Here is a 27,676-nt window from a genome sequence, read left to right on the forward strand (position 1 = left end):
TTACTTATTCAAGATCGTTGAGGGTTTCATTTGTCTTTGAGTTGCGAGCAGTTGAATCACTGAGTTATGAGTCAATGATAAAATTTTACATTTTGAGAGGGAATCATAACTCAAAATGTAAAATTTTATCATTTTTACACTTAAAATTACGTGTACTTATTAAGTCTTTTATTTTAAGGGTTACAATAAGTCTAAAGTCAGAAAAAAATTAAAATAAATTGTGTGTCAGAAATTGTTTCTTTCATGCATTATTGTCAGTCAGCAGTGAGCCTTTCAGAATAATCTTGGGATCTTTTAAGCGATTCTCCCTGGTCTATTTAACTTTACATGTTTGAGTCTGCAGTATTTGAAATATTATTTGGAAGGACAGAACTAGGTGTTGTGTTGGATTTTCAAGAGAAATCCCAAGCGGCATCCATCAACAGGTGTGACCAGGTGGTTGGTCTGCCAGTCTGAGTAGATGGAAATATTGCTTTCTCCAGTCTCTGCTGAGTTAGGAGTGGCAGTTATGATGGGCGAACAAAATTGGAAGATGAACCTTCCAAGCGCAACATCTTGCATTACAACAAATGTTAAACCCTGGTGATGTATTCTTTGTCCTTGTCCAGGTGGATTTCTTTGCAGTGGAGCTTCTCGACGGCAGCTTGTACCTGCTGTTGGACATGGGCTCAGGGACGATCAAGGTGAAGGCCACACAGACCAAGGTCAACGATGGAGCCTGGTACCATGTGGACATCCAGAGAGATGGACGTTCAGGTAATTTTAGACATGATGCAAAAAATGTCATCACAACAATCAAAAGTACCAATGTAGGCAATGGCAGAATATATTTTTGTGGTTGTAAGGTTTCGGTGATCTATTCAGGATCACACTTAAAAATGAAAGAATACCAAAACCTTTCTTACGGTCTGATGAGGCTGAAAGATCAACAACATCATCATGTTTACTGGATGATTTCTTCATGATGATGGCGGTCTTGTACCACTGATGGTGTAGTATCTGATCTGTACTCCATCCATCCCAAACACAGGTACGATCTCAGTCAACAGCAGAAGGACCCCGTTCACAGCCAGTGGTGAGAGTGAGATCCTGGACCTGGAGGGCGACATGTACCTGGGCGGACTCCCCACCGACCGCACCAACCTCATCCTGCCCACAGAGCTCTGGACCGCCATGCTCAACTACGGCTACGTGGGCTGTATCCGTGACCTTTTCATCGACGGTCGAAGCAAGGACATCCGACAGATCGCCGAGGCGCAAAACGGCGCTGGCATCAAACCCTCGTGCAACAAGCAGCCGGGCAAGCAGTGTGAGAGCTACCCGTGCAAGAACCGAGGCGTCTGCAAAGAAGGATGGAATCGTTTCATATGTGACTGCACCGGCACTGGCTTCTGGTCACGCACCTGTGAGAGAGGTACGTGTGTCTTTGAATCCTCTCATGAATACACCTCAGACCATACTGATGCTATGTCCAAGGAAAACCAAAAAAGTGGCAACTTCTTCTTGCACTGTGCCGATCTGCAATTTCTATACCAATGAAGTTGAAAAAGCTCTATGTTTGCTTTCAGTGCAGGTTTTAAGGCATTTTTTGATGCTGAATATTTGATAGCTTCTTGAACGATGCATGAGGATAACAACTTTGAATTACTTGCAACATTGGTCTTTCTTACTCACGACACCAGGGGGGACATTAACAAAAACAAGAGGGTTGTGAGTCCTCCATTGGTGTTCAATAAGACACCAAGCAGGCTTAGGAGAATTGCTACAGTAGATCTGAAACAGGAGAACGTAGATGATTGTTAATTTCTCAGTCCTCAGTCCAAGACGTTGGTGTTACAGTGAACGAGCACAAGAAACACCAAATATTGAGATATCATGCCACCAGTGGAAAGACTGATGAAAACGCGGAACTTCTTGTCCATGTATGAGTTTCAGCACAAAGATAAGAGGCAAGATAAGAGCAACGTGCTCAGAGCAGAACAACTTTATGGGTGTGTTTTTGAGTGAGTTTCATTGGCATAGAGTAAGAGTCCTGAGCTTTCTGGGTTCACCTAACTGGATACATTTTGTTAGAAAATAATAAACGGTGCACTGGTGGTAACTTCTCCAGCTAGGGCTTTAGCTTTATTAAACTTAGACACCTACACAGTTAGCCGGAGACGGCTAGTCTCAAGGTACACATTATGCCAAATGGTGAGTATAACAAATAACATATAACAAACAGAACCATCTGTTACATTTGTGCTAATTGGACCTTAAGACTGGGCAGATATGGGGAGCAATTGGTGTGCAATCGAAGGCGCTGGCACAGCTTCATTTAGGTTCAGTGGTGGAATTCGGGCTTTGCTATGAGTCATATGGGAAGAAAGATGGTTGATGCCAGTTGCGGCCTAGTTTAAATTGTTCTTTACAGCATGGCATCTCCGCTCCGTCTGAGTCAAGGTCCAAAGTTCTGCATTGTCTTCAAGGTGAGGTAGAGGTTTAGTGAGCTGTGGACTTAACAACCTGATCAGAAATCAGCAGTGACAAAGAAAAGCCAACAGTTTGTACATTTGTTACGAAGAAGCAAACTCCTAGTTTAGCATTGTGCCACTTGGGCATAAAAAAGATGTTAGCCTCAGCAATGCAACGTCCTTCAAGCTCTCAATCAAAAACACTTCAGCTCGCATGTTCCCTGCTGAGCTGACGGGGTCTGACTTCGTCTTCACTACATCCTGGGAGTGCCGGGAAACATTTCTAATCCGTTAAGTGCTGATGTACACGTTTCTCTTTTACACATCAGACTTTCTCGCATCTTCTTTCTCCTAAGATTGCCCCCCCTAGAGCCGAAATGCTCATTGGTGGCTTTGTTGTAATAGAACTGTATTTCAGGGATTTGTTTTCAGCTGGGGGTGTCTGGAGAAGGTAGAATGTAGTTTTGTATTGAAAATGAGCGCTGCTCTGCCAAAAATGTATATCTTCCTCTTATACATCCTGAGTAACTTGTCTAACACAGTCTATGTCAATGAGAACATGGAACTGATTACCCATCCCCTCTCTCTCGTCCAAAGCACATCATGAAACGTATGTTATCTGTAATGTGAGGCCGTCTGCAGAACCAGTTACCTGTTTGTACATGAAGGTTAAAGTACAAATATGACATTGAATATCGGCAGACTCTGTGGACACGCCCTACTGTTACATATCTGTAGATATAATAAGTTCTTTCTAACACTATGGTTTTCAATATTAAGTGATAACCAGAGATGACAACATACCCGATTGATGAACTAAATATTACATTTGGTTGTCGGAGAGCAACGTTTTGCAGATGCTAAAATAGTCCATCCAGCAATCAGGGTAATTGATTTATTAGACCTTTGAAAAGGGAGATAAAACCGAAGGGGGTGAGATTTTGTCTGTGATTCCTTCAGCATGCAAATGAAGTTCAAGTGCATGAAACTCTGCAAATAAAGGAAAGGGCAACAAGTTACAAACACATGACATGTGTTAAAGAAAGGAGCAGGTCAGAAGATGTTTATTTGGAACTACTGAGGCCATCTGATGTTTGATCACTACTCACTGTTTTACTGTTAAGATGGTCGATGAGCTGTGACAGGACAGACGAGGTCAAATCTCTGCAGATTTTCATGCCTCAGACTTCTGTTTCTGTTTCCGTGGTATGGAAACAGGTATCGACATCATCTGATTTTTACTAGCATGATATCTGATTTTGAAACTGGTTTTGCTTAAACCCTAGTGTTTCTGTTCACGGCATTATTCTGGAGTCGGCCGATGACTGAGCAGTTTTTTGCCCCCTTTCTTTCCTTTCTCTGACCGCAAAGTGCACAAATGACATAAAACTGTTATCTCTAGGAAATTAGATAATTAAGTTGTGAAAATAGTCTTCTCTCCAGGGGTGATAAGATGCCCGATAAGATCAGGTCTTAATAAGGGATGAGGTGGCAAGAGCTTAAAAAAAGAGACTCAAATCTGCCAGACTTGTCAATCACAAAGTTTGAGAGAGAGAGGGGCAATGAAAGACACATCCTGAACACTGTCAGTGTCCAGGTTTCGTTTAAAGCGAGTTCTCTTGTGTCTTATCTCATTGACCATGGTGGGTTTTCTCATCTACTAAAAGAGAGAGAAAGAAAAAGATAAAAGCCAGAGGTAAGGGAGAAGTGAGTTACTGGACAGGAACACGATAAAACAGAGAGAGGACGGGATAACAGTAAGCTTTTCCTCCACAGCCAAAGCCAGTCATGTCCTTATTTGAGAGTTGTCCAAATCCATTATCTTCTACTGCCAGCAAGGCATCCAACAGGACACACACACACACACACACACACACACACACACACACACACACACACACACACACACACACACACACACACACCTGCACACATACGCTCACACACACATCCAGTCTTGGTCACGAGTCCTATAAGCTTCAAAATACGGCAAACAACTTCTTGCTTTAACTTTCAAACGAGGCGTAGTCGCCAACACTTCTCGACTTTTTTAAGATCATAGTTTTGGTTTGAATAAGAAGTAACGTGTAAGTTTTGTAACTTACGCTGTATATTCGAATAAAAACCACTTCCATATGTGCTCTCTGAACTGGAAGGTCGGGGGTTCGATACCCAGCTCCTGCAGCCACATGTCCGATGTGTTCTTGGGTAAGACATTTAACCCCAACTTGCTCCCACTGCTTCTTTGTCAGCGACATATGAATGGATTAGTTATTCTGACGGTCACTTTACATAGCAACCTCTTCCATCAGTGTGTGAATTTTAGTAGTCAGAGGACTTGAAACAAAATATACAAGCTCAAGTCCATTTACCATTCAAAGTCGCATGAACTCTTTTTTTTATCAATTGATGACTATTTGAATATTTGAAAAACATGACCCATCCCCACTAAAAGTCAGCTTAATGATTTCAGTCTGTGGAATCAAAACAGCTTTCAAATACAATACTGTACACACACACACACACACACACACACACACACACACGCACACACACACACACACGCACACACACACACACACACACACACACACACACAGACGTCTGCAGCCAACATTCCTCTGACCATTTTCCCTTCCTGGTGTCCGGACGCTCGTGTTATTAAAGACTGATCAGAGTTGAGAACTAATTAACACATGGCCAAATTGCTCCTGCTGCGTTTTAGCATATCAAATAACAGCTTCCTGATCTAATCTCTCCGTACCAGTCTTTCTTTTTTTTTCTTCTTCATCCCGTGAGCCGCCGGATGATAATTTCCGCTGAATCTAATTTTTACTTCTGAAAAGAAAAGTTGTAGGTCGTCAACGGGTCAATCTGATACAGGGTGTACATTTCACCTTGAATTATTCTGCGGGGGATATTTTATTGAAATATTGAAATATAATTATGAAGAGCTGAAGATAGTCCAGAAGACTGCGTGATATCATATTCATTAACACTATTATTCAGCGTTTTATTTTTAGATGTGTGTGCTCCTTTATGCTACATTTTCTCTTTAGGTCAATAAAGGGAAAATGAGATATTGTGAAAAACTGGACTAATAGAGACCGGATTCTGGGATTGGAGAAGAGCAGTGACACTGTCAGGTGTGGCCAAAAACATCATCTGAGTTCTCACTGTATGTGTGTGTGTGTGTGTGTGTGTGTGTGTGTGTGTCTAGCAGCCATTATATCTTGGCACGGCTGCTGTTTACTGAGTGGATGTTTACTGTTCTGCATGCTGTTATCGGCCATTTGTCTTTGGCTCTGACTTCAACCAATTTGTCCAGCAGAATAAAGTGCTGCAGCTCGGAGACATGACGTGTTAGGTAATGGAGTGGAGAATATATTGTGGCTTATAGGAACACGGTATATCACAGCTCGACTCTTGGCATGAATTTACTCACCTGTTGGTCTAATTTTCATTGAATTATAGAGGCTAGGAGGGTCCGCTTAGAAATGATCACAACGTTAGCTCGAGCAACAGAGGTGGTAAGAAATGTTTATGTAATGTAATGGTTTAAGTCCGACCTGCGGTGCCCCTCTCCCTCCAGATTTTCTACTCAGTCCACTGCCCTATCTTTTTTTATTATTATTTATTTTTGGGCTTTTTGGGCCTTTATTTTAGAGATAGGACAGAGGATAAAGTCAGAAATCGGGGAGAGAGAAAGTGGGGAACGACATGTGAGACACAGGTCAGATCCGACTGTAGCCTTTGAATGAATGAATGAAACCTTTATTGCCCCTCGGGGAATTTGCCTTGCACAGAGAGCATAAAAAACACAATACAAACAAACATTTACAGGACAGCACATAAGAACACATTAAAAAAAAAACAGTTGAACAGTACATGGGGCGCACCCACTAACCACTAGGCTAATATTGGACCAATGAAGATGGATGACATGTCTCTGCCTCCTCCTGATGCACAAAAGTGAAGCCTAAAGACCTCTGTGTTGCGCATTGGGAGCCAGACTCTGTCCTGTAGGGATCGGCTTGCAGGGGGAGCTCCAAATGTTTTAGCTTTACATTTAGGGAGCTGTCATGTCATCCTCTTTTATGCACACTCTAGGACAAGGACATTTATTTAATGTTAAAAAAATAGCGTTGATCCAATCAAATCTAGTGAGCGGGACTACAGGTGTGCATGAAGAAAGTTAAAACTGAAACAAATCAGATTAAAAACAGGGTGTCAACATGCCAAGGTCAGTCAGTTCAGTGTATGAATCCTTTGGACACACTCTATTGAGAGAGCATCTCGTATACACACACACACACACACACACACACACACACACATGGAGTTACACCCAGGAAATACAACACGTCAGAGTTAATCTGACAGCTCAGCCCGGAGCTGTAATGAGAATTTAAATTGTGTATCTCTCACCGTGCTGTAATCTGACACCTTGTCAATTAGGCATCACTCGCTGTGACCAAACACACACACACAAGTTTTTCGTGTGCTGTTGAGCATGAACAGCGTGTAAGCACCAGTGAATAAAGATCACACAACGATATTGATCTTGTCTCCACATGGTTGATAGAAACGTAAGGTTCATAAAGTCATGTACAGAGAGGCTAGCGTTCGGCAGTGGTAGCTTCACCAGGCGTCACAGATTGACCGGGATTGACGGCGACACTCTTTATGTCTCAGCTCATGGGACATATCCCTCTGCTGCCACCTATTGAGGGGTGGCGTGTAACACCTGGGGGCGCAAAAAGTTGCGCTTATCTTTTGTACTGATGATATAGTAAGGTCATTTTAGGATTTAATTCAGTAGATATCTTACATATTGGTACTTTAATAACTGGAAAATATTTTTAAGAGTATAGTTTTGAGTGTTCAGTTCACCTCTCATTTCAAGTCCTCAGGTACATCAGGTTTCAAGGTGTTTATTTCCATGCTTCCAACGCTACCTTCTGCAGAGCGTCACAGCAGACAGTGCTGTGTCTCCCCCCAGTGGTCATTTGATGGAACTGCAGTTTCCCCTTCCATGCAGCAACAAAGGGCGTTTAGAGGACACGTAATGTCTCCGCATGTTATTGGTCCATTTATCATATTAAGTTTGTGTGACAGCACAAATAATCACCCCTGAGTGATACCAGAGGAGCGCAGGGAAACAGTAGCCAGCACTTTTTTTTTTTTTTTTTTCTAGCTCAGGATGGGTGCGAGATGAAGCCGAACAGAGACGGGACTGTGAAAGGAAAAAATACCCAGATAAATACAAAATCTACATGTGGAGATTAGGGTAGATTTTGTGAGGCTTTGTTAAAGAAAAGAAGAGCTTAAAGCAGACAAAACACATTTGCTCTCTCCTTCCCCTCTGAGAAGTCAAGTCTGGAAATAGCAGCAGAGGCAGTTTAGCTGTTTTCTTTTAGCACACTGAGATGAAATTGAGCCTCTCTTTAAAGACTCCATGCCGGCAGTGGGTTGAAATATGAAGACGATAAACTGAAGGATTACAGGATGGAGAGAAGGAGTGTGAATGATTGTTTTTTGTGTATCTGGAGGCTACAATCTGTGAGACCTTTAAATATGTGGGTCCAGCAGTTTAGTTTTAAAGCTGACTTTGTCAACATCACTCTTCTTTGTATAATACTTATTAGTGTTAATTTGTGTATGTCTGCAGACTGTATATTATCTGGCCTAATTGTGATTAATAACAGTAGAGGCTCTGATGAATTTACTCTTTAAATTAAAAAAAAATGTCCCCGGAAAACCACACTGAAATGCAAAGAAAGCTTCAAGGAGCCTGTTTCATCACAGCCCAATATTTAATTTAGGTTGGTAATTTTAGGGGTGGCCAATCAGATTTCAAGTGGGGCCCAGACCGACCTAGACCCCCCCTCCAATGGATCCTCCAAGTCAATTACACCTGAGCCTCTCCAGCTGTGTGTGCTCACCACTACACATGGCACTTTTTATGCAACTTCATGGATTACCTTGATGAATTGTTAGCTGCTCTTGCGTGCAGATGTCTGTTTGTAGACGTTACTTAGAGCTAAATTGCCGTTAGATGGCTGCCAGCGCGTTGCCGACTGCATTTCTGCAGATCAGTTCTGCCTCTTTAGGTTACAATTTAGACTGCGTACAGCCAATGTCCGCTGTAACCAAAGTGGGAGATGCTGCTAGTGTTATAGGAACCAGAAAACTTCTGATTCCATAATCTGGTCTTCTGGTCTAGCAGCTGATTATTCTGTATGGTTATGCAAAGTCTGTTAAGGAAGCTTAATGAAAGGGCGGCAGTAGCTGAGTCTGTAGGGACTGGCTTTGGGAACCGGAGGGTCACCAGTTCAAGTCTAGGTGCGGAACAAATCTGGAAATTGGTCTGGGAGCTGGAGAGGTGCCAGTTCACTTCCTGAGTACTGCCGAGGTGCCCTTGAGCAAGGCACCAAATCCCTCCACCAGCTCAGGAGTGTCCTCTGTGAGCAGCCCCGTCACTCTGACATCTTGTTTGTGCATGTGTTTCCCCTCGAGGGATTAATAAAGTACATGTTCTTCTTCTAGAATCAAGAATGAATTTCTGTCCTTTTTCTTGTAATGCACTCAAACTTGATTAGCGTTCATAGAGTGAGACACTTGACCTGATGTTGATGTGATTCTTTTGTTTTGTTTATGCTCCTCTCTTGGTCTGATCACACCTAATAAGATGATTTTGATCTCAATGAGACTTTAATCTTGAGAATTATAAGTTGAGAGTCACACAGTGTGGCCTCTACCGCTCAAAACTGAACAAACACACACACTTTGCTTTGAAGATCATTTTTTCATTATATTTATTTACACACTCATAAAGCAGCGTGAAATCCAGTTAATAAGGAAGAAAGAAAGAGAAGTGTCAGGAGAGGTGAGAAAGTCACAGGCGTATAAAACCCCTTAACTTAAAGAGAAGATAAAAAGTAAGCTAATTCACATTTACACAGCAATCTTTTTCCTCTAGCATTATCAGGGTGGGAAGTTCAAAGTGCTCATAACATACAGTCAAAGTGACTGTTTCTACTCTGTATACACTCTGCATAATTGTAGATAATCTGACAAATCATCATCATTTTACCATTCGTCGATTAATGTGCAACTGACAAGACAGAGGAAAGAAAGATCCACAGGGTGCATAGCGCTATGTTATAAGGTAAAACAAATATTTAGTGACCTCACCTAGCCTAGCCTTTATGCTAATGTTAGCACTCAACCATGTTCTAGTTAATCATGAAGCCTAATACTTCCCCCATTTGAAACCAAAGAATTTAATAAGAGTGCCTCAAGCCTTTATGTAAGCAGTTGAAACATCTTACATTGACTCTCTCCTCCTAGCACTGGAGAACAGCCCTTCCCTGGCAGCCCTTCAGCGTTCTGTCCCCGAGAGCTTCCAGGGAGCTGGCCAATCAAAAGAAAGTGGGCATGTTGGGAGGGGGGCCTTAAAGAGACAGCAGCGGAAACTAACCGTTTCAGGCAGAGGCTTAAATTAGGGATTTTACTGAAACTATTATTGAAAAAAATGTTTTTTTGGCTGCAAATCAGACGAGGCTTCTCACAGACTGACAACATGAAAGGTGAAAAGGAAAGAATATGGGATCTTTAAGTTAAAATATAGTATGCTAAGTTAGTTTCTGAGCATCTCTACAGTCTGTGATGCAGCACTTGTCAGTGGTGAAAAGTCGTTGGCCTGTGGCTGAATGAATTTAGCCCAAATAATCAGCAGAATAAAGATGCTTGCGATGATACCTGTCACTCATTTACTCATTTATGTTCGGATGCAACTCTACTGTATTTTCTGTCAAAATGTAAAATAATCTTCTGTAACTTATTTCTCATCTTAATTGTGTAAGAAAGGTAGGGCTTAGCACTGCTAGCCTAGCCGTCCCTGACTGAGCAATTATTGTGATTGGTGATTAACAACAAAAAACTGAAACTGGGCAAAAAATCCCCAACTAATCAGTAGACAAAAACCAGACAAGATAATAACAGAAAGATAATCTGCATGCTTATATTTCTGAGGAGGAGTCTGTTTTCTTTAATGTAGTGAAGTGCATGACTGATAGCCAATAAAAGCTTTGAAGTCTAATCCTTACGTGACACTTAGGTGTGGATAATTACTCACTGTGCAAAAGTAGTGAACAGACACAACAAATATATTTCACAAACAAAACCCAAGCCAAGTACCGATTTATGTTTTCTGGAGCTTTCTGCAGTGTCACACAGTCATCTTTGGATGATAGAGTTTTTGAGAGATGTGAATTTCATCCACAGATGCACAAATGCACGCACACTCTCTCCTGCAAAGAAACTGTGTGTGTGCGTGCGTGCGCGCGCGAGAGCACACTGTTATTTCCTCACTCCCACCACTATCAACACATCCACATGTCTCTGACTGTGCTCTATTTCACACTACGGGCAGAATCAGCAGACTCACACAGCATGGTGGAACATCCAGTGCAAAGTACAGAGAAGTGTGTGTGTGTGTGTTTGGACACTTTGCAGTCAGACGAGGACACGCACTAAAACGAGCCGTGTGGGATGGCTAATCCTGCAAACTCCTGGAGCCAAAGAAATGAGGCGTTCGCTGTACGACTACATGTTTTGGCAGGGATTAGCTGTTGTTGGCCGGAGAAGCAGACTTTGTAATAGTACCTCACTTTTTCTGCTACTTTTACTCTCTTCTGTTGGCTTGTTTCAACTTCAGTGGTGGGTCACTGGTCAGTTCACTCACAGCCAAAATGATGCACCTGTTCCAACACTTCTTCTTCTTGGTGCCTTATCACAGTCACAAGTTGTCAGTTGTCATTTTTTTAAATGTTGCCAAGCTTTAGGATGGCCGGTCTCACCTGACATAACTCTGTCTGACAGGATGACATACAGTACAGAGGAGACTAGAAAAATGAAAATGCTTCTGACGCCGGCAAAGAGTTCTTTCAGGCAGTGATGGACAGTGAATAATAACTGTAACAGTGTTGTTATTGGTCTACATCCTAAATCATTTTAACCCAAATGCAGAGCACTCTGCACAGTTGGCTACACAAGAGGATCAGAGCGTTCTGACTCCCAACCACGCAGCAAATGCGGGACCCTGAAGTGCAAGAATTGAGAGGCTGTGGAAACCAGGTCATCAGAGGTGTTTTTTTTTTTTTAGTTGATGTTGAGAGGACTGTTCCCTTTGTGCAGCTGAAATTGTCAGACCGCCTCGACAGAGCATGAAAACATTGGAGATTGGAAGCCGGTTTGATGGCATATTTAAGAATGAACCACTGTAATCTGTCAGTTCACTGTCAAAGCTCGCTGTCATGCAGATTCAAGCTCAGTCTTCCCTAATTCACTAGCTGCTCTGAAACCGACTGTGTTGAACAAGGACATATTCAGTGACATCACTCAAAGAGTTTTGATGAAGCCAAATGATCGCAGTTGCGGTTTTGCTATCTCACTATTTTGCACAATTCTTCAGAGGGACGACTATAATCTATGCAGTGAGAGTTGTGGGTGTATAAGGGTACAAAAATCCAACATTTGCCTTGAATCTCTGAAGCAGGTTGATTCAGCCATGGTCTGGATCAAAGTGGTGATCAACCTGCTGTGACTGCGAGAGCCACTAGCATGAATAACTCAAAATGTTCACAAAGCTTCCAACTGATGATATTGGACTCTAACCTCACTTGAACTACCGCTAACATCTCTTTTTGTTCTCTCTGATACAGAAGCCTCCATCCTCTCCTACGACGGCAGCATGTACATGAAGGTGGTGATGCCCAACATCATGCACACGGAGGCGGAGGACGTCTCCCTGCGATTCCGCTCCCAGCGAGCCTACGGCCTCCTCATGGCCACTACCTCCCGAGACTCAGCCGACACGCTCCGGCTGGAGTTGGATGGGAGTCGCGTCAAACTCACGGTCAACTTAGGTATCGTATAACCCCACAACCCCACCCATCTGCCTCCACCCCTCCACCCCTCCACCCCTCGCCATGAGACAGTTTACCGTTAAGCGGTGACCTCTCGTCTCCTGTCACCCTCTGTCTATCTTTTTGTGCTTTTCATTAATCATCACTTTGATCCTCTGAAAGTCTACAAACTTTACATAAAACAGATCTGATCTTTTTGCATGAGTGTGCAGATTGAGCACACAGATAAACCACACACTGAATACAACATCTACGTTCTGATATTTAAGGCTATACAGTCATAACTTGTTTTATTTAATGGCTAACATGTTTGGCCCATCTTTGAAAACAGACAACCCATAGTCATGTCCATATTCTTGTTTACAGAACATTTAAGACAGTCACAGCACAGGTTGGACGTACTCGCTGATGTACTGATTCGTGCCTTTAAGTCTCCTCCTTTAAATTTTATTAAAAAAACAAAGTGTGCTGTGACTTTCTACCTTCACTAAGTATGCCAACTGATCTCCAGTCCATCATTTAACAGGACATTAGAAGAACTTTTCTTGCCACTTATTTGTCCGTCTGACATCAAGGAATTTTCTCTGTCACCTTCCTGTTTCTTATCAGTGATTCTTTTCTTTGCTGATGACGCTGTCATTTCTGTTAATGGAAGTCTATGCCTCTTTTTTTTTCTTCAGTGTTTTGCTTTTGTTAAACCTGTCAAACTCCATTTCCCATCATGCTGTCAAAAGATGGTATTCACCCCTTCAAAGGCCTTAAGCCTGCGGCCCGTCAGGCGAACAGCCCGAGAACAGAGCCCAGCAAAACCTGCAGCTGGCTGTGACCCCAAATACCCCCCAAATGCTCCCAGTTGTAATCGATAAAGATTGTCACTAAATTCAGTCGTACCTTTCAATTGACACCCTCCGTTTTCAGTATGTCTAGTAGAGTAATACGGAAGCTTAGCCTTAGCTGGTTTGCCAAGCCCCGTTTTGATTGATCTCTTACTGATATCGTTAATTCTTCAAAGTTATACCAAAGATTTCAGCTAAAATGTTCCCAGCTCTAATTGGTCCTCGCTAATGTGATTTCTTAGCCTAATTTCCTGCAGACCATTTCTAAAAAAGTGTCAATTTTAACAGACCTATCCTCTGATCTAACTTAGTGGCACACATAGGGATACTGTAATGTAGCTCTCCAAATCTGTTGGTTGGGGTTCCTGTGCCTCTGCATGGTGCTGGTGCTGATTGGATCGCGGCTGTTTGCTCCCACTTTTCTGTTGCGGTTGACGACACATGAAACCACCAGTCACATAGTAAAACCAACCCTCACTGCTTACAGCTGGCCTCAGTGGGTCAGGTGCATCATGAGATTGACTTTGTCTATCTCCCAAATTCAATTAATTTTGTTATTTGAATGACAACTCAAATGATATCAGTCTGAATTTTCTGACTTTTCAAAGATCCGTGGCTCTAAAATGGACGTCTGCCACCGCCTTGTTGGTGTGGAGGCTTTGGAGCCAGAGACTTTGACGTTTCTAATCTGAATATTTAAACTGAAAGACTGTCGGTGTTGGGTTGGTACTCATGTAGCTGGTACCACAAGTGGCCATTTTACTGTAAATAATCTGTTAAAACAAGTTTTCAAACTATGAAACTATGGAGAATAAGAGAGCACAAACTCTAGAAAAGCCGCACATTTCTATGACCAATAAATCCATCCATTCTTATATTAATTAATTGGTCAACTTCAAAAATCAATCATTTCTTTTATGTTAATGTGTTAAGAGTTAACCAGAAATACTGAATAATAAAATGGCTGCCTCCCTGCATGTGTGCGTCCCCGGAAGGGTGGACTTTTTGTTTTTGGATGTCTGCAGCAGTAACCTTGAAGGATGCAATTTCATCTGTCATTTATTCTTCCCCATCTAGACTGTATCAGGATAAACTGTAACTCCAGTAAGTTAACACTCAAGTTTCATTTTGCTTTCTCTGTTGATGTTGTTTGTTTGAAAAGGAAAATGTGTTTTTTAAAAGAATATGAGTCCTGCAGCGGCATCCACCTTCTCCTTTAGGTCTATGATGTAAAGGATAAGTTTCTTTGGTTACCCACAATGCAACAGGAAACAACAAGAATAGCCACAGTCAAAAGGAACAAGTACAGATTTTTTGTAGTTATTTGGAGAAAAACCACTTCGTCTTAACTTTTTGCTTATCGACCTGCATCCCGAAATAGAAAATTAAATTATCAGCTAACATTAGCTTAGCTTGGTTAGCAAGGTGCATCTGTAATTTACCAAATTTGGGATGCTAGTTTGGGATTTTGGCTAGTGATAAGGAGTCTTCAATTGTAATGTATCTATTCACTGAATTAATTGAACAGCTGACTCATCAGTGTACCTGATGTTACAACTAAAGGCTGAACAGGGTGTTTTTCGATCACTTGTTACGATAGGGACTTCGTTCAATCACAAGATAGCTACGCCATGTGACATAACGTGCGCCTCTATTGTACTCTACAAAGGGCCTTAATTTAAAATACTCAGTAGGAAAATGTTTACTGAGGCAATGATTCAAGTCACAATAAGGCTAATTTTCTCGTAGCCATCTATGCAATTTACTTATTGTGACAACCAGATAAAGCGTCCCCTGCAGGCCATTAGAGAGAATGTAGGTGAAAGAGTTTTCTACATTGCCTTCAACCAGCAGCTCTGCCCACTAAGTCAATGTTTAAAAGTGATCATAACAGTTTAAAAAAAGTGACAGCTTACTGGTTTGAGTAGTTACTGCTATTCACTAAGTTATTAACCACTTTTACTCTGACGTATCAGTTGTTAAAACAATAAGATTATAAGACAAACCTAAATTATATTTTTAATTTGAGCCACAAGCAAAAATAACTTTTATTGTGTAGATTCCTATCTTAAACCTAAAGACTGACTAAAACAAAAAACCTCTGGAAATCCAACAGTTAGGTTCCTCTTTAAAGCTCCTGTGATGAATTTTTGGGTAGTGATGATTATGGCGACCCCTGTGGACGTTGGCTGTTTAATCTCTTTGCTGAGCCTGTCCTAAACACGTGTCAGTCATGTTGTCTGACAAGAACTCTCTTCCATCTTTGGTTTAAAATTCCAACATGTAACTTACAATCAATCTACAATGAATCACCGCGTCTGATGCCTACCCCACAACAGCCTATACAGGCAATACAAATAACTATATAGAAATAATCGTCTTGTATGCTCATGTGGGTCCTAAAGAGGCATCAGTGTAAATTTTAGTCTGTTTCATCGTCACTAAAAAGCTCCTCACAGTAGCTTTAATAACTACATTAAGGTTCAGCATGTCATAGGAGACTGAATATCTGGATAGTAAAGTATAGCTGTGAAACATTTCTTATCAAATAGATCAGTAATTTGGAGATTTTTCTGGTCAGAAAGTAAAAGTGAAACTCAAAGATTCAGATGAGCGTATGATGATTAAATCAAATTATCCCACTTGAATCAACGTTTTCTAACAGCAGTGACTCTGATCTGCAGCATAGCTTTCAGGTTGATTAAAAGAAAATAACAGATGTAGAGTATTTTGTATTTTTCTTTGTGTATTTCTGAATAAACCAAACCTTTGTTTCCCCTGGAGTGTAACTTTAAGAAAGTGCATTTAAAGATATCTTTAAGCTGCTTAAGCTTAAGTGTAATTTCTGCCGACGGTTTCAGGCTTTTCTGGTGGGACACAAAGGTTTGGTTTTAGCTCCAGGATGTCTTTAACTTTGTGTTGACCATTGTTCTCAGGCAAGGGACCGGAGACCCTGTATGCCGGGCAAAAGCTCAATGATAATGAATGGCATACAGTGCGTGTGGTGCGTCGCGGCAAAACCTACAAGCTAACGGTTGACGATGATGTAGCAGAAGGTACTTACCAGCATCACCTCGGCCCATGCTTGAAGAAATGTTCTTAGTGTTGACTTGTCAGTGGTTTAAAGACACCATGCTGTGGTGTGCTGCTATACAGATTATCAGTATGTAATTCAGAGACAGCATCTGTAGAGACAGCCTGCATCCATCTAATACTGTTGATGTAATTTTCTCCTTAAATCAGCCCTTTTGTGTTAGTGTCAGACAGTGTTCTCTTTTCTTTTCGTTTTTTGTGTTTCTTTTCAACCCATCCCCTCCACCCTCCCCGTCTTCAGGCCAAATGGTGGGCGACCACACGCGCCTGGAGTTCCATAACATTGAAACGGGAATCATGACGGAGCGGCGATTTGTTTCCAGCATCCCGTCCAGCTTCATCGGCCATCTGCAGAGCCTCAGGTACTCTTTATGCTGTGTGTCTAAGGTGTCTTTTATTTTGTTATGTAGCAGGTGTTTGATCATGTCAAACGCATGGCAGAGGCGCTGCTTGGCAACAGGTAACTGCTTGGGGCCCCAGGACAGTAAGGCCCCCCCCCCAAGGCTGACGAACTTAAAACCACAGCAGTACCTCAAAATGGTCAAAATTTGCAATTAAAATAGGAAACCTCCCTTACAGGACCCCATATGACAGCACTCACTCTCGTTGCTTTGCTTAGCACCTCATTATTATTCCTTCATTACAATTAAACCACTTAAGGAAAATGAAAAGGAATAATCTGTCTGGGTTTGAAAGAAGAAAAAGTGTCCGGACACTTGTAGACATAATGGTGGTTGGAGGGGCCCCCAATGCATTTTTGCCCAGGGCCCCAACAGACTCTAGAAGCGCCTCTGAACGCAGGCAGAGAGGCTTGACTGTTGTCGTGAAAATAATGATATCATACCGTTGAGGTGTGTTCCAGGTTGATAGTATTTCTTTATAGAGAATAAGACAACTGGAATTATTTTAACACTCCGACATTTATCAGAAACTGAAAAAAGAAATTGTATTTGAAAATCTAAAGTGATATCAGGGAACATTTCAGGTAATGCAGAGTCTTATTTTTGATGCCGTTTTTTGCAACAGATGGAAAAGTTTAATGCCACATAAGTTCTTTTGGTTCACTTGAATCAGATGGAAAATCTCCTTGAAGCAGAGCTGCAGTCTGTCTGTGTGATTTCTAACAGAGTTAAATGTGTCCAAGACATGCATTTACATTTTGAAATAGCAAATTCCCTTCCTTTCAGATTTAACGGCATGCTCTACATCGACCTGTGCAAGAACGGCGACATTGACTTCTGCGAGCTCAACGCCCGCTTCGGAGTTCGTTCCATAATCGCGGATCCCGTCACCTTCAAATCCAAGAGCAGCTACCTGAGCCTGGCCACCCTGCAGGCCTACACGTCCATGCATCTCTTCTTCCAGTTCAAGACCACCTCTCCGGACGGCTTCATAATCTTCAACTCTGGAGACGGAAATGACTTTATCGCTGTGGAACTGGTTAAAGGGTAAGTCACAGGAGAAACAGAATTAATGAACAAACTTAAATCAGCCAAAGAGCGACGGCCCCGCCCACTGACGAAAGTTTGCAGGTGCAATCGAACAGTACGACTGAAGGGACACTAACAGACTTTCCAAACCAACCCAAGGCCTTAAAGGACAAACATAACAACCAAATAAACTTCGAGATGAATATCATGACTTGATATTGATCACAGAATCTTGTTTTCTGATGTTAATAGGCTCTGATCTGCAGCACTGCCAGTGAGGAATATGTCACTGATAGTTTTTAAAAGGGAGAAAGTTGAAGATTTCTTCACACTGTAACTCTCACTAACTTTACTCTTGCAGATACATCCACTACGTGTTCGACCTCGGAAATGGACCAAACCTCATCAAGGGCAAAAGTGAACGAGCGCTGAACGACAACCAATGGCACAACGTGGCCATCACCCGAGACAACAGCAACACGCACACACTGAAAGTGGACGCCATAGCAACGAGCCAGAGCATCAACGGGGCCAAAAACCTCGACCTGAAAGGTAATGGAAACGGACAGGACACCTGGGAGGTGATGGTTTCTTCTGTGTCTAGTTTTAAGTCTGACTCATTGGATGTTGACTCACTGAAAATCTTATTCTTTATTTTCTTTACAGTCTTTCTGCTGTAACATGAACCAATAGTTTGTCAAAATGTTTTCTTCATTTGATGGAATGGACTCTTTTTAAACCATTACACTAAAAATATCCAACCTTCATTCAGAGAATAAACAGCAGCACATTCTGCTCTGAATTCAATATTCTCAAAGAGAAAACACTTAATCTTTATTCATAATGACTCATCAACGTTGTTTTATTTCTTTTAGTTTATGTTTCATGATATGAACATTTGAGAAATCCAATGGTCTGATTTAAAGGTATAATATGTAGAATTTTTACATCCAAATATCTATATTAATTAAAAATGGACTAAACCTATGTTATATATATTTGTTGTTGAGTACTTACATTACCTCAAATAATAAGGTCTAACCTGCTCTTTTTGTGAAATATATTGATATAACATTCATCATGAATTGCTGCTGTTAAAGATTGATCGATCGTTTTCCCCTCCCCAGGTGATCTGTTCATCGCCGGACTGGGACCGGGCATGTACGGTAACCTGCCTAAGCTGGTGGCCTCCAGAGAGGGCTTCCAGGGCTGCTTGGCATCGGTGGACCTCAACGGCCGTCTGCCGGATCTCCTCAGTGACGCCTTGTTTCGCAGCGGACAGATCGAGCGTGGATGCGAAGGTACACCGTCCCTCAGGTCCGAGCCTGATTTAAACTACTACAACGCAAACTTCAACTCCAACTCCAGCAGCCCCTTCTCCCTGCTCAATGCTAACAGTAGCTCGCCCACCCTGCATCCACTCAGAGGCCCCTCTCTTCTATTAACTCTCCTCGTTGCCTCACTTACAAACTGTTAGTTAGGCCAAACATCCAACACCCCCCCCTCACCTACAAACCCCTCGACTTATCGACCACATTGGTCGCCCAGTGAAAACCACTCTCAGAGCAGTTTGTGCCAGTGCAGCCACAGAGAACTACTGCCAGGTGCTTCATTTTATTTATCTCCTGTGCTTTTGTAGACTTTCATTTGTTTCTGGATTTTGTGAATATGTAGAGTCGTATCACCGAAAGATATCACCAACCAAGAAGGTACAACAGAGCTCCTGCTTTTAGTGTCAGGCTCAGGTGTGTTCTGTGGATTAATTTAATATAGAGAAATATTTATGCACATTCAGAGCAGACCTTTTACATTATGGATCTCAATGATGTAAAATAGGGCCGAGGTTATAACCTACAAGCATCTTACTTTAAAGTCTGCGTAAAGCAAAATCAGAAATGATATCTAAACACACTAAATATGTCGGTAAAAAAGTTCCTGTAAACATGTGAGAAGACTGAGAACTATGTTTGACTGAATTATAAATTAGGACCGTTAGAGAGTTTTTCATCACTTTAAGGTTCAGGTCTTTTAAGGGGGAGCGGGCGGGGCCACTTAGGTGGCTTGATGATGCACTGGGGTCCCTTAGCAGAACCCCTGCCCCCCCTTGCACCAAGCGTTTAGCATCTTGAGATCTCCCGCTCAGTTTTGAGTAACTACAGTTTCAACATTTCAGTCTGTAGTTTTGCACGCTGGATATTTCTTCATTCTGCACGCTGCAAAGTGCATCTTCCCTGGAGGCAGGAATTTAAAGAAAAACTCAGCCTGAAAGTAAGAATATCTAACGATGAGGAAGTGAGTGGAGTGGGCCTCATTTTGGCGCATTCATCGTACACTCCCACATCATCCCAGAGCAGAGATTACTGCTACATTTTTCACGATTTTAAAACCTTGTTTTATAAACTTAGTGATGTTTTTCATTTCTGAAATTTGGCCTGGTGGTGAACAACAAAGTCTTTTGTTGTATTATAAACTTAAATAAATAAATTTTTTTGCTTTACACAGACTTTAAGCTATAACTGGATGTAACCGTCTGGTGTAAAGGTTCTGCAAAGGGTCAACACCTGACCATGACACCGTAGTGCAGGAGTGTTAGAAATCGTTATCCGGCCATACTCAGACTACAGTCTGTACAGCTCACTGAGAAAAACTTCATTTGTTTTGTTTTTTGTTCATTTCTAAATTGTTCATGCTTACAGCTGTGTCAGAATGGGCTTTTGAAACATTTTGCATGATCAAGCAAATGTCAGTGCGGACAAAATGTTTCCATTTCTTCCTGTGCAAGTCGGACATTTTTTGTTTTTTTCGTGGTTGTTTTTGTCATCCTCTGAAGGTTCTGGGCCAGCTTCCACTACCTGCTCCTGTTTGCATGCAAATCATTCTCTGTACAGCTGTTCTTTCTTCTGCCTGCCATACCATTCAGTCGGACATTGATTGTACTGTATGTTGTTGTTGTTGTTGTTGTTTTTTTTACATTCACTTACAGAGCTCCATGTCAGATTAATAAATGTGTTCGCTGAGGTTTTCTTTGAGTCCTAACAGAGCCTTTGGTGTACTGTTTGTCCTCCTCGCTTTGACAATCTGAATGATTTAATTCAATTCAAAAAACTTTATTTGTCCCCGTGGGGCAATTCAAAGGCACACAGAGCAGTAAATTAACAACAGTGCAAGTAAACAAAACATTTTAACCTAAATAGAAAGTGTCAATTTAAGTACAACTTAAAGCTTAAACTTAACTTAAAAATAGAAAATATAAAAAGTAGATATAAGTGGACAGTGATCGGACTAACAGATGTAAACAGATGTAACCATAACTATGTGCAGTAGTGACCAGATGTAAACAGAACTATGTGCAGTACAGAACTATGTGCAGTTCTGATGTTGATAAGGTTCTTATTGACTGGACTGTATGTGCTGCAAGAAAGCAATGATTGATTGATTTATTTTCAAAATAAAAGCTCATCAATCACAGTCTGTTGGTCTTGTCCATGGCATTGGAATGTCTCATTTTTACGTGTGCTTGTTTCTTTTCTTTATTTCTTTTTTTCCTCGGCGGGATCATGATGAGCTGTGAGTTGTTGCCATGTACTGCTTGCATTTCACTACAAGCTTTCATCACATTAAAGGCTTAATATGAGACATCCTGAATATTAGGGCAAAAATCAAATATATACTGTGGATTAATCAACCTAAAGGGAGAGTGAAGTGAAACTCCCCCTGGGTTTCTTGTTCTCAGCTCTGTGTTTGTAGCGTTCAGGCTGAGGACTCACTCCGTTCTTTTATCCCCCCCACATGAACCCCTCCCTCTGTAACCTTTTGCCCTGCATCTATGGGGGGAAAGAGAGAGACAGAAAAAGCAAAAAAGGAGCAACCTTGACAGTAAACACGATTCCTGGTGCACGACCGCAAAAAACCTGAAAGCTGTAACAAGCTGTCTCTATCTTTAAAAAGAGACAGAAAAGTCAGCACACAAATGTCCTTTTAGTTTCCTTAATCCAGGTAAGAAATAGCAATACAAGCGTACGCTGATGAAGGCCTAGTGCTGAAACGCGTCCGTTGTTGTGTTGCTATTTCTTACCTGGATAAAGGAAACTAAAAGGACGTTTGTGTGCTGACTTTTCTGTCTCTTTTTAAAGAGAGAGACAGCCCCTTTAAGATGCATATCAGCAATTGAAATTGATCGCAGATGTTTATCAGCAGCTCTCCATCTCGCAGCTGGTGAAACACTGAGTGGGGGGGGGGCACAGGGTTAGTGCTTAGTCCTGGGGTAGAGAGGGGGCTGAGATATGTCCAAAGAGCTCACAGGATAGTAAAGTCACACAGTAAGCCTTTAAACTAAAACATCTCTTCTCAGTCAGCCTGTATCAAAGCCCATCATTGACTATCCAGGTTGCTGCAATACATAAAAACCACCACTAGATGGTGATGCTGCACAGCTAGAAAAAGATTTAACAGAACAGTATCAGCAGAGGAAACATGGATCCCACATTTTATATATAGAACCAGATCAGAAGATCACCGACTCATTTACAAAGCTCCGCCCCCTTCCTCTAAATCATCGTCATTTCACTTGTTCCTGAACAGCTATTTTAAATGAGCAGCATGCGTCAACCTGCAAGGTAAGTCACCACTCAACAAGTTTAATTCCTTTGAGTTAGATAGGTCAGTTTGCTTTTGTTTGGATTCATTTACATTAATGTGTTAGCAGATATATTTGAAAAAATATGAAAACATCAGCTTTTCTTTTTCACTCCTACTCCAAGGTGTTACTCTCTGCCCCAAGGTCAATTTAATATGATTTCAAAGAGAGAGAGAGGGTGCAGTCAAAATTGCACCAATTAACGTTGCCAAGATATTTGTGCAATTTAGACTGCATGCAAGAGTTCACCTACGACTTTCTGGTAATTTAAAACAAGAAATTACCCAATATTTAGTGACTAAGACTTATTTTTTGTGGCTGTGATATCAAAATGTGTTTTATACTGTTTGATTTTATCATTTCAAAGTTTCTAAGTTTCTCCTCTCTCTTTCATTATTTTTTGTTTGTCCTAATTAAAATGATGGTTCTCGGGCCCTGGTCAGACCGCCACATGCTAAGAAGTAAGAGTGTAAAGAAGAGCTGTTACCTTTTTAGAGTTTTATAATGAGGATGTTATTTCAGTAACATGACGTATGTTCTTTGTATTTTTCTTGCAAAATCGCTCTCTTTAAGAAAGAAAATTACATTGAACTTTCCGTGAGGCTTCGCTTCACGAGCAGTGCAGAACTGTAGGTAGTGTTTTTGTGTAGCTTCAGGGCCCTCCCACAGTTTGGGAACCACTGGTATAAAGTTAACTTAATCATTTAAAAAAAAAAAAAATTCATGTCCAGAAACCATCCTGCAGACAGTAAAATCAACGTATTAAAAAAAATCCACTTTAGGAGCAAAAAATAGGTTTTCAAGTCATGATAGTGAAACTTAAAGTGTGACAACAATTTACACCAATAAAACTCCACAGGCAAATTATTCTGCAGTCAAACCTCAAACTCTTACTCTATTATTTTCGTAGATACGTGCTTTGTTTTCTCAAAATCAAACAGAAGAGACATAATTTAAAAAGTTCACTTTGAGGCCTAGTATGAAAAGGAACAAACCAAGTTCTGTGTTTGTGTGTTTGTGTGTATGTGTTGGCTTGGGCGGGTGCTCGGTGTGGTTGTGGTGATGGATGCTCTTCCTCAGGTCCCAGCACCACCTGTCAGGAGGACTCCTGCGCCAACATGGGAATCTGCTTCCAGCAGTGGGAGAACTACACCTGTGACTGCTCCATGACCTCCTACACAGGGACACAGTGCAATGACCGTGAGTACCCATGGAACATTAAATACCTTAAGCACATGTACAAGAGATGACAAGACAATATACGTTTGGCATGAATTCAGCATGACGAGAGGTGAATTTTTGGCTGTGGCTGTATCAACAGCTTCATGCACAGGAGGCAAATTAAGATGGTATCAATGACCTGCTCTCATTCTGCTGTTTGGCTGTTCAAGGGTAACTGTGCTAATTTTAATCCTGGGTCCTTTTCTAACAAGTCTTCAGGCGTTCAACAGGCAGGAAAGGGGCTGTAATGTCTGTTTCATCCCTGCAGCACACACTGACGCTGACAGGCTCAGATTGTTAAGAGAGAAACAACATGGCAGAAAGGATTCATACAGTGGCAGATCTCTTCTTTGAGATTAGATTCCATATGCAAAAAACAGTAATTCAACTTCACAGAAAACACAAGACAGGAGATGCAGGTCTTATGCTGCTTCCATTGATGAATTTGTTTGTGTTAGTGATTAACAGTGTGAACAATCTGTAATTACATGTGGTCCACACTCCCTGTATGGCTTCAAGGAAACAGTAACATGAACTTAGCAGTTGCTGTAAAGTGGCAATAAAGGTTCAGACATGCACAACTTCAATTTGAATGCAATTATACAACTCTCCACTAGAGGGCGCAGCAACATAACGACCCAGGAACTGGGTTTTAACACACACAAAGGTTGTTTTTGGTTTGTGTATACCGACATGCTTTCTTTCAGCAATATATGACTTCATGTGAAAGTAAATAGAACAAAAAACTTTTTGAGTAAAGTGAGACCAAGTGTTGATATATTACTACGGGATGAAGACACTGTTTGGATGTTTGTAGTCTCTGTGACATGTACAGAAAACCAAACATGGTATGGAGATGTGTTACTTTCACAGTCTCTCTCTTCAACAGTGATGGTGATGCATTTCCCTGCTCACACTGTAATGGTGTTAAAAGTTTGAGAGAAAAGTTTATATTATTCAAACTGTTGAAAATTGGACAGCTATGTTGTTTTGCCCTGTATGCTTGTAGTCAGGCTTACACACTTAGGTAGAACTCACTGAAACAGGCAGCTGTCTGCCTGTTGACTCAGGGTTGCATCATTGCTGCATCTGGTCCAGATGGGGGGCACGGTGTCCTGGCCCTGCAGTTTAGCATCACGCAGGAATATCTGATTAACTAAACCATTAAACGTCTCATTAGCAGGTCCATTGCCTGGGCAATGATCTCACTTAAAATGAATGTTGGATATTGAGAGCGGCTTGGGAAAAGACCGCCTGCTCGACTATCAGCAAAGATCTTAAACACAGACAAACCCACTGTAACTATTATATTCTCAGTTTTACACTTTGATCTTATATTTGTGGGTCTCAGTTGTCATACCAGTCCCGTTTCTTGGAAACATTTGAACAACATGAGCTTGAATGATCACAGAAACCAAGAGATTTGAGTCATAGTTATGTGGTCGTCTTCAGAAGGTCGGTGGTCCTTTGTGCCTTTCCTCAAATAATTTGACATATTTTACTTGGAAAGGAGTAATTCAGGATTTGAAGGACTGGAGGTGTTCCTCGCTGTTGTAGACATCTCTTGGTCCTTCAGAAGACATTTTTTCTGTTCTTCTCTTAGACTGTATAATACATCGATGTAGTCAGTGATGTCACCTATTATTCTGAAGAGACATTCTGCAGCCAAACAATTGAGGACGCAACATTAGAAATGCTATTTCTCCCATGTATTCGGTCAACCAAGTCACAGACAGAGAGGTTGAGCTGAGGCGGGCATTAAACCTGATAAAGAAATCAAATCAATTGAAGCTCTAAACTCAAAGAATGACCAGGTACAGTACAAAAAGTTATTGCCCCTTTTCTGAAACACTTGTAAAAAACTCCTGATATTTCCAGGAGGAGCTGTATATGTGTGAACACTCAGACTTGACCCAGAGTTTCTCCTGCCAGACCCTGAGTATTTTTCCTGCAGCAAGTCCGACTGAGCTGATGTGACAACGCAGCAGGATATAATCAGGAGGATTCACCTCCTCACCTATGGAGGCCCCCCCTGCACTTCCTTCCCATCTGACAGGGATAGTCTCCAGCTGTGAGGAGCATAATGTGAACAGGTCGGGAGAATATCCAGAGCAGTCCTCCTGAAATGATCTAGATATTTTCAGGAGTGCAGATGTGAAAACAGCTACTGTGAGTTTAAAGCTGGTTGAGGGGAAACAAAGCCATCAATAAAGCTGTACACTGGTTTTAAATCAGCATTTAAGTAATGATAGCTGAAATACTTGGAACAGAAACATTTCTAACAGGATACAAAATATGTTTCAAAATGAAATATATCTTGAGTTTTGAGTCTGTGAGTGCATAAATAAAACTGACCTGACTCACCTGAAATGAAAACATAAATCTTTATGGTAAAGTAAAACATAATGTATGGGAGCTTTGTCAGAGTATCAGCTATAGATACACAACACACAGGGGAGTAAATGAGCGTCATCAGGTTTTTTTTTTTCAATTTTGGACCAACCTTTTAAAATATGGCTGAGCACTGAGCACCGATTCTGCGTCCTGGCTCAGGACTTCAATACAAGCATCAAAAATAACCTTTGCTGGAATGCAATCCAGGATGATCGTTTGTAACAAGCTGTCAGTTTGTGAAAGAGACTCTGTATTGTAATGCCAGGTCTGTTTGGGTTGGGGGATTGGTGTCTATAAGAGGCGCTCTTGCAGGTATTAGTTGGGCGTTGATGGGGAGGGTGGGCCATCTGGTCACAAGTGAGCAGGTTGGCAGGCAATCAGAGCAATCGGTGGGGTGACAGAGAGGCTATTTTCTCCTTCACTGGTCTTTATTTCAGTTCTGCTGCATTCTAGATCATTCCCATCGATCCCACAACCTCCACACCCCTACCGCGACCGTTAAGACCGAGAGCGTGAAGCTGTCTTTATGCACAGCAGCCACGACTTTAAATCCTGTCCCGGCTCTCCGTCCGGCCCTCAGGCTGAATGTGTAAAAACTCTGAATGTTTAGATGTAGAAATCTGTGTCCACACTAACAGCAAACATGAAGCATATTTGATTCTAAAGGTTTCCACATGTGCTCAATCATCTGCACAATTCAACAACACACAAGTTTGTGAAAAATAGTCCAGCATCTATTAAAGTTTATAGTGGAAATGATGAAAGCTTAACAAAAATGTTAAAGAAGACACACTATTTGACCAGCTGTGAACTTGATCAGTGACACAAAAAAACACTTTTCATCAGAAAACCTGAGCTCAGGTATAACCATCTAAATGAAGCTTTCAGAAAGTCAAAGTGAAGGCCTTTTTCCTGAACTAAATTTTGATGTCAATTGTTCAGAATAGCATATGCAACCATCAGTGCCATCCAAGCGTAACCATGCAACTTTTAAAAGAGCTGCTGTGGCGCACATTATAGCACGTCCAGATCACGGTCATTCCATGTAAATTTACATGCAGTGTGAAGCTACGAGCTAACTAAAGAGCGCTAACATTAGCATGCTAACACAACAATGCATTTCGAGACATGGACAATTCTGTCTGCTGCTTTCACTTAGTGCTCTGTGCTTACAGGCAGGGTTGGTAATTTTCTCCAGATACACTTCTTAAGATTTTGCTTGAAATTGTCTTTGGGTCTTGACTGAAATTAAAAACTCATGTGATCTGAAAAGGGAACCAAGAAAATCCGTCATCTGTAGCAGTTGTATTCCTGTAAAAACGTTGACCAATGTCTGCTAACTAAAGAGCGCTACCATTAGCCTGCTAACACGACAATGCAGCTCGAGACCAGGACAATTTTGTCCGCCACTGGAGCTGAGTGCTTAATGCTTAATTATGGTGCGTTCCAATTTGATAACTCCTTTCTTGAACGTGAGTGGAGAGGGGTTGGAGGTGTGTCACTGTAGGAGAGCGGAGGCTTCAGTACAGCGGAGGTGTCGCCAAACAGCAGTTTGTTTTGGTTTCATGCTGGTGCTCAAGGACTGGATCAAAAAGTTGCACATTGTTCCTTTAAGTGTGTATCCATGATTAATCAATTCTGGCCCCATGATGTTTGTGATAGGAGGTATTTTTTTTAGATG

The 27,676-nt window shown here is 41.5% G+C and overlaps 1 protein-coding gene across 5 annotated transcripts in view; it reads left to right on the top strand.

The window, feature by feature from the left end:
- The window catches only part of nrxn3a (neurexin 3a), a 145,992-nt gene that overhangs the window by 86,623 nt on the left and 31,693 nt on the right, over positions 1 to 27,676 (top strand). For 4 of the 5 annotated variants that reach the window (XR_010669084.1, XR_010669085.1, XM_020641257.2 and 1 more), the window contains exons 9-18: positions 609 to 756; positions 1,031 to 1,414; positions 12,182 to 12,385; positions 14,299 to 14,325; positions 16,158 to 16,277; positions 16,556 to 16,676; positions 17,502 to 17,762; positions 18,106 to 18,296; positions 18,872 to 19,045; positions 23,461 to 23,580. Coding sequence is in view for 3 of the 5 variants with exons in the window: in XM_020641257.2 (XP_020496913.2) it covers positions 609 to 756; positions 1,031 to 1,414; positions 12,182 to 12,385; positions 14,299 to 14,325; positions 16,158 to 16,277; positions 16,556 to 16,676; positions 17,502 to 17,762; positions 18,106 to 18,296; positions 18,872 to 19,045; positions 23,461 to 23,580 (1,750 nt within the window). In the remaining 2 variants the exon portion in view is untranslated. The remainder of the gene's footprint in view (positions 1 to 608; positions 757 to 1,030; positions 1,415 to 12,181; positions 12,386 to 14,298; positions 14,326 to 16,157; positions 16,278 to 16,555; positions 16,677 to 17,501; positions 17,763 to 18,105; positions 18,297 to 18,871; positions 19,046 to 23,460; positions 23,581 to 27,676) is intronic. The other variant, XM_065966140.1, reaches the window with a different exon arrangement.

The sequence above is a fragment of the Labrus bergylta genome, chromosome 18 (assembly GCF_963930695.1).
Source record: "Labrus bergylta chromosome 18, fLabBer1.1, whole genome shotgun sequence".
Lineage (NCBI taxonomy): Eukaryota > Metazoa > Chordata > Actinopteri > Labriformes > Labridae > Labrus > Labrus bergylta.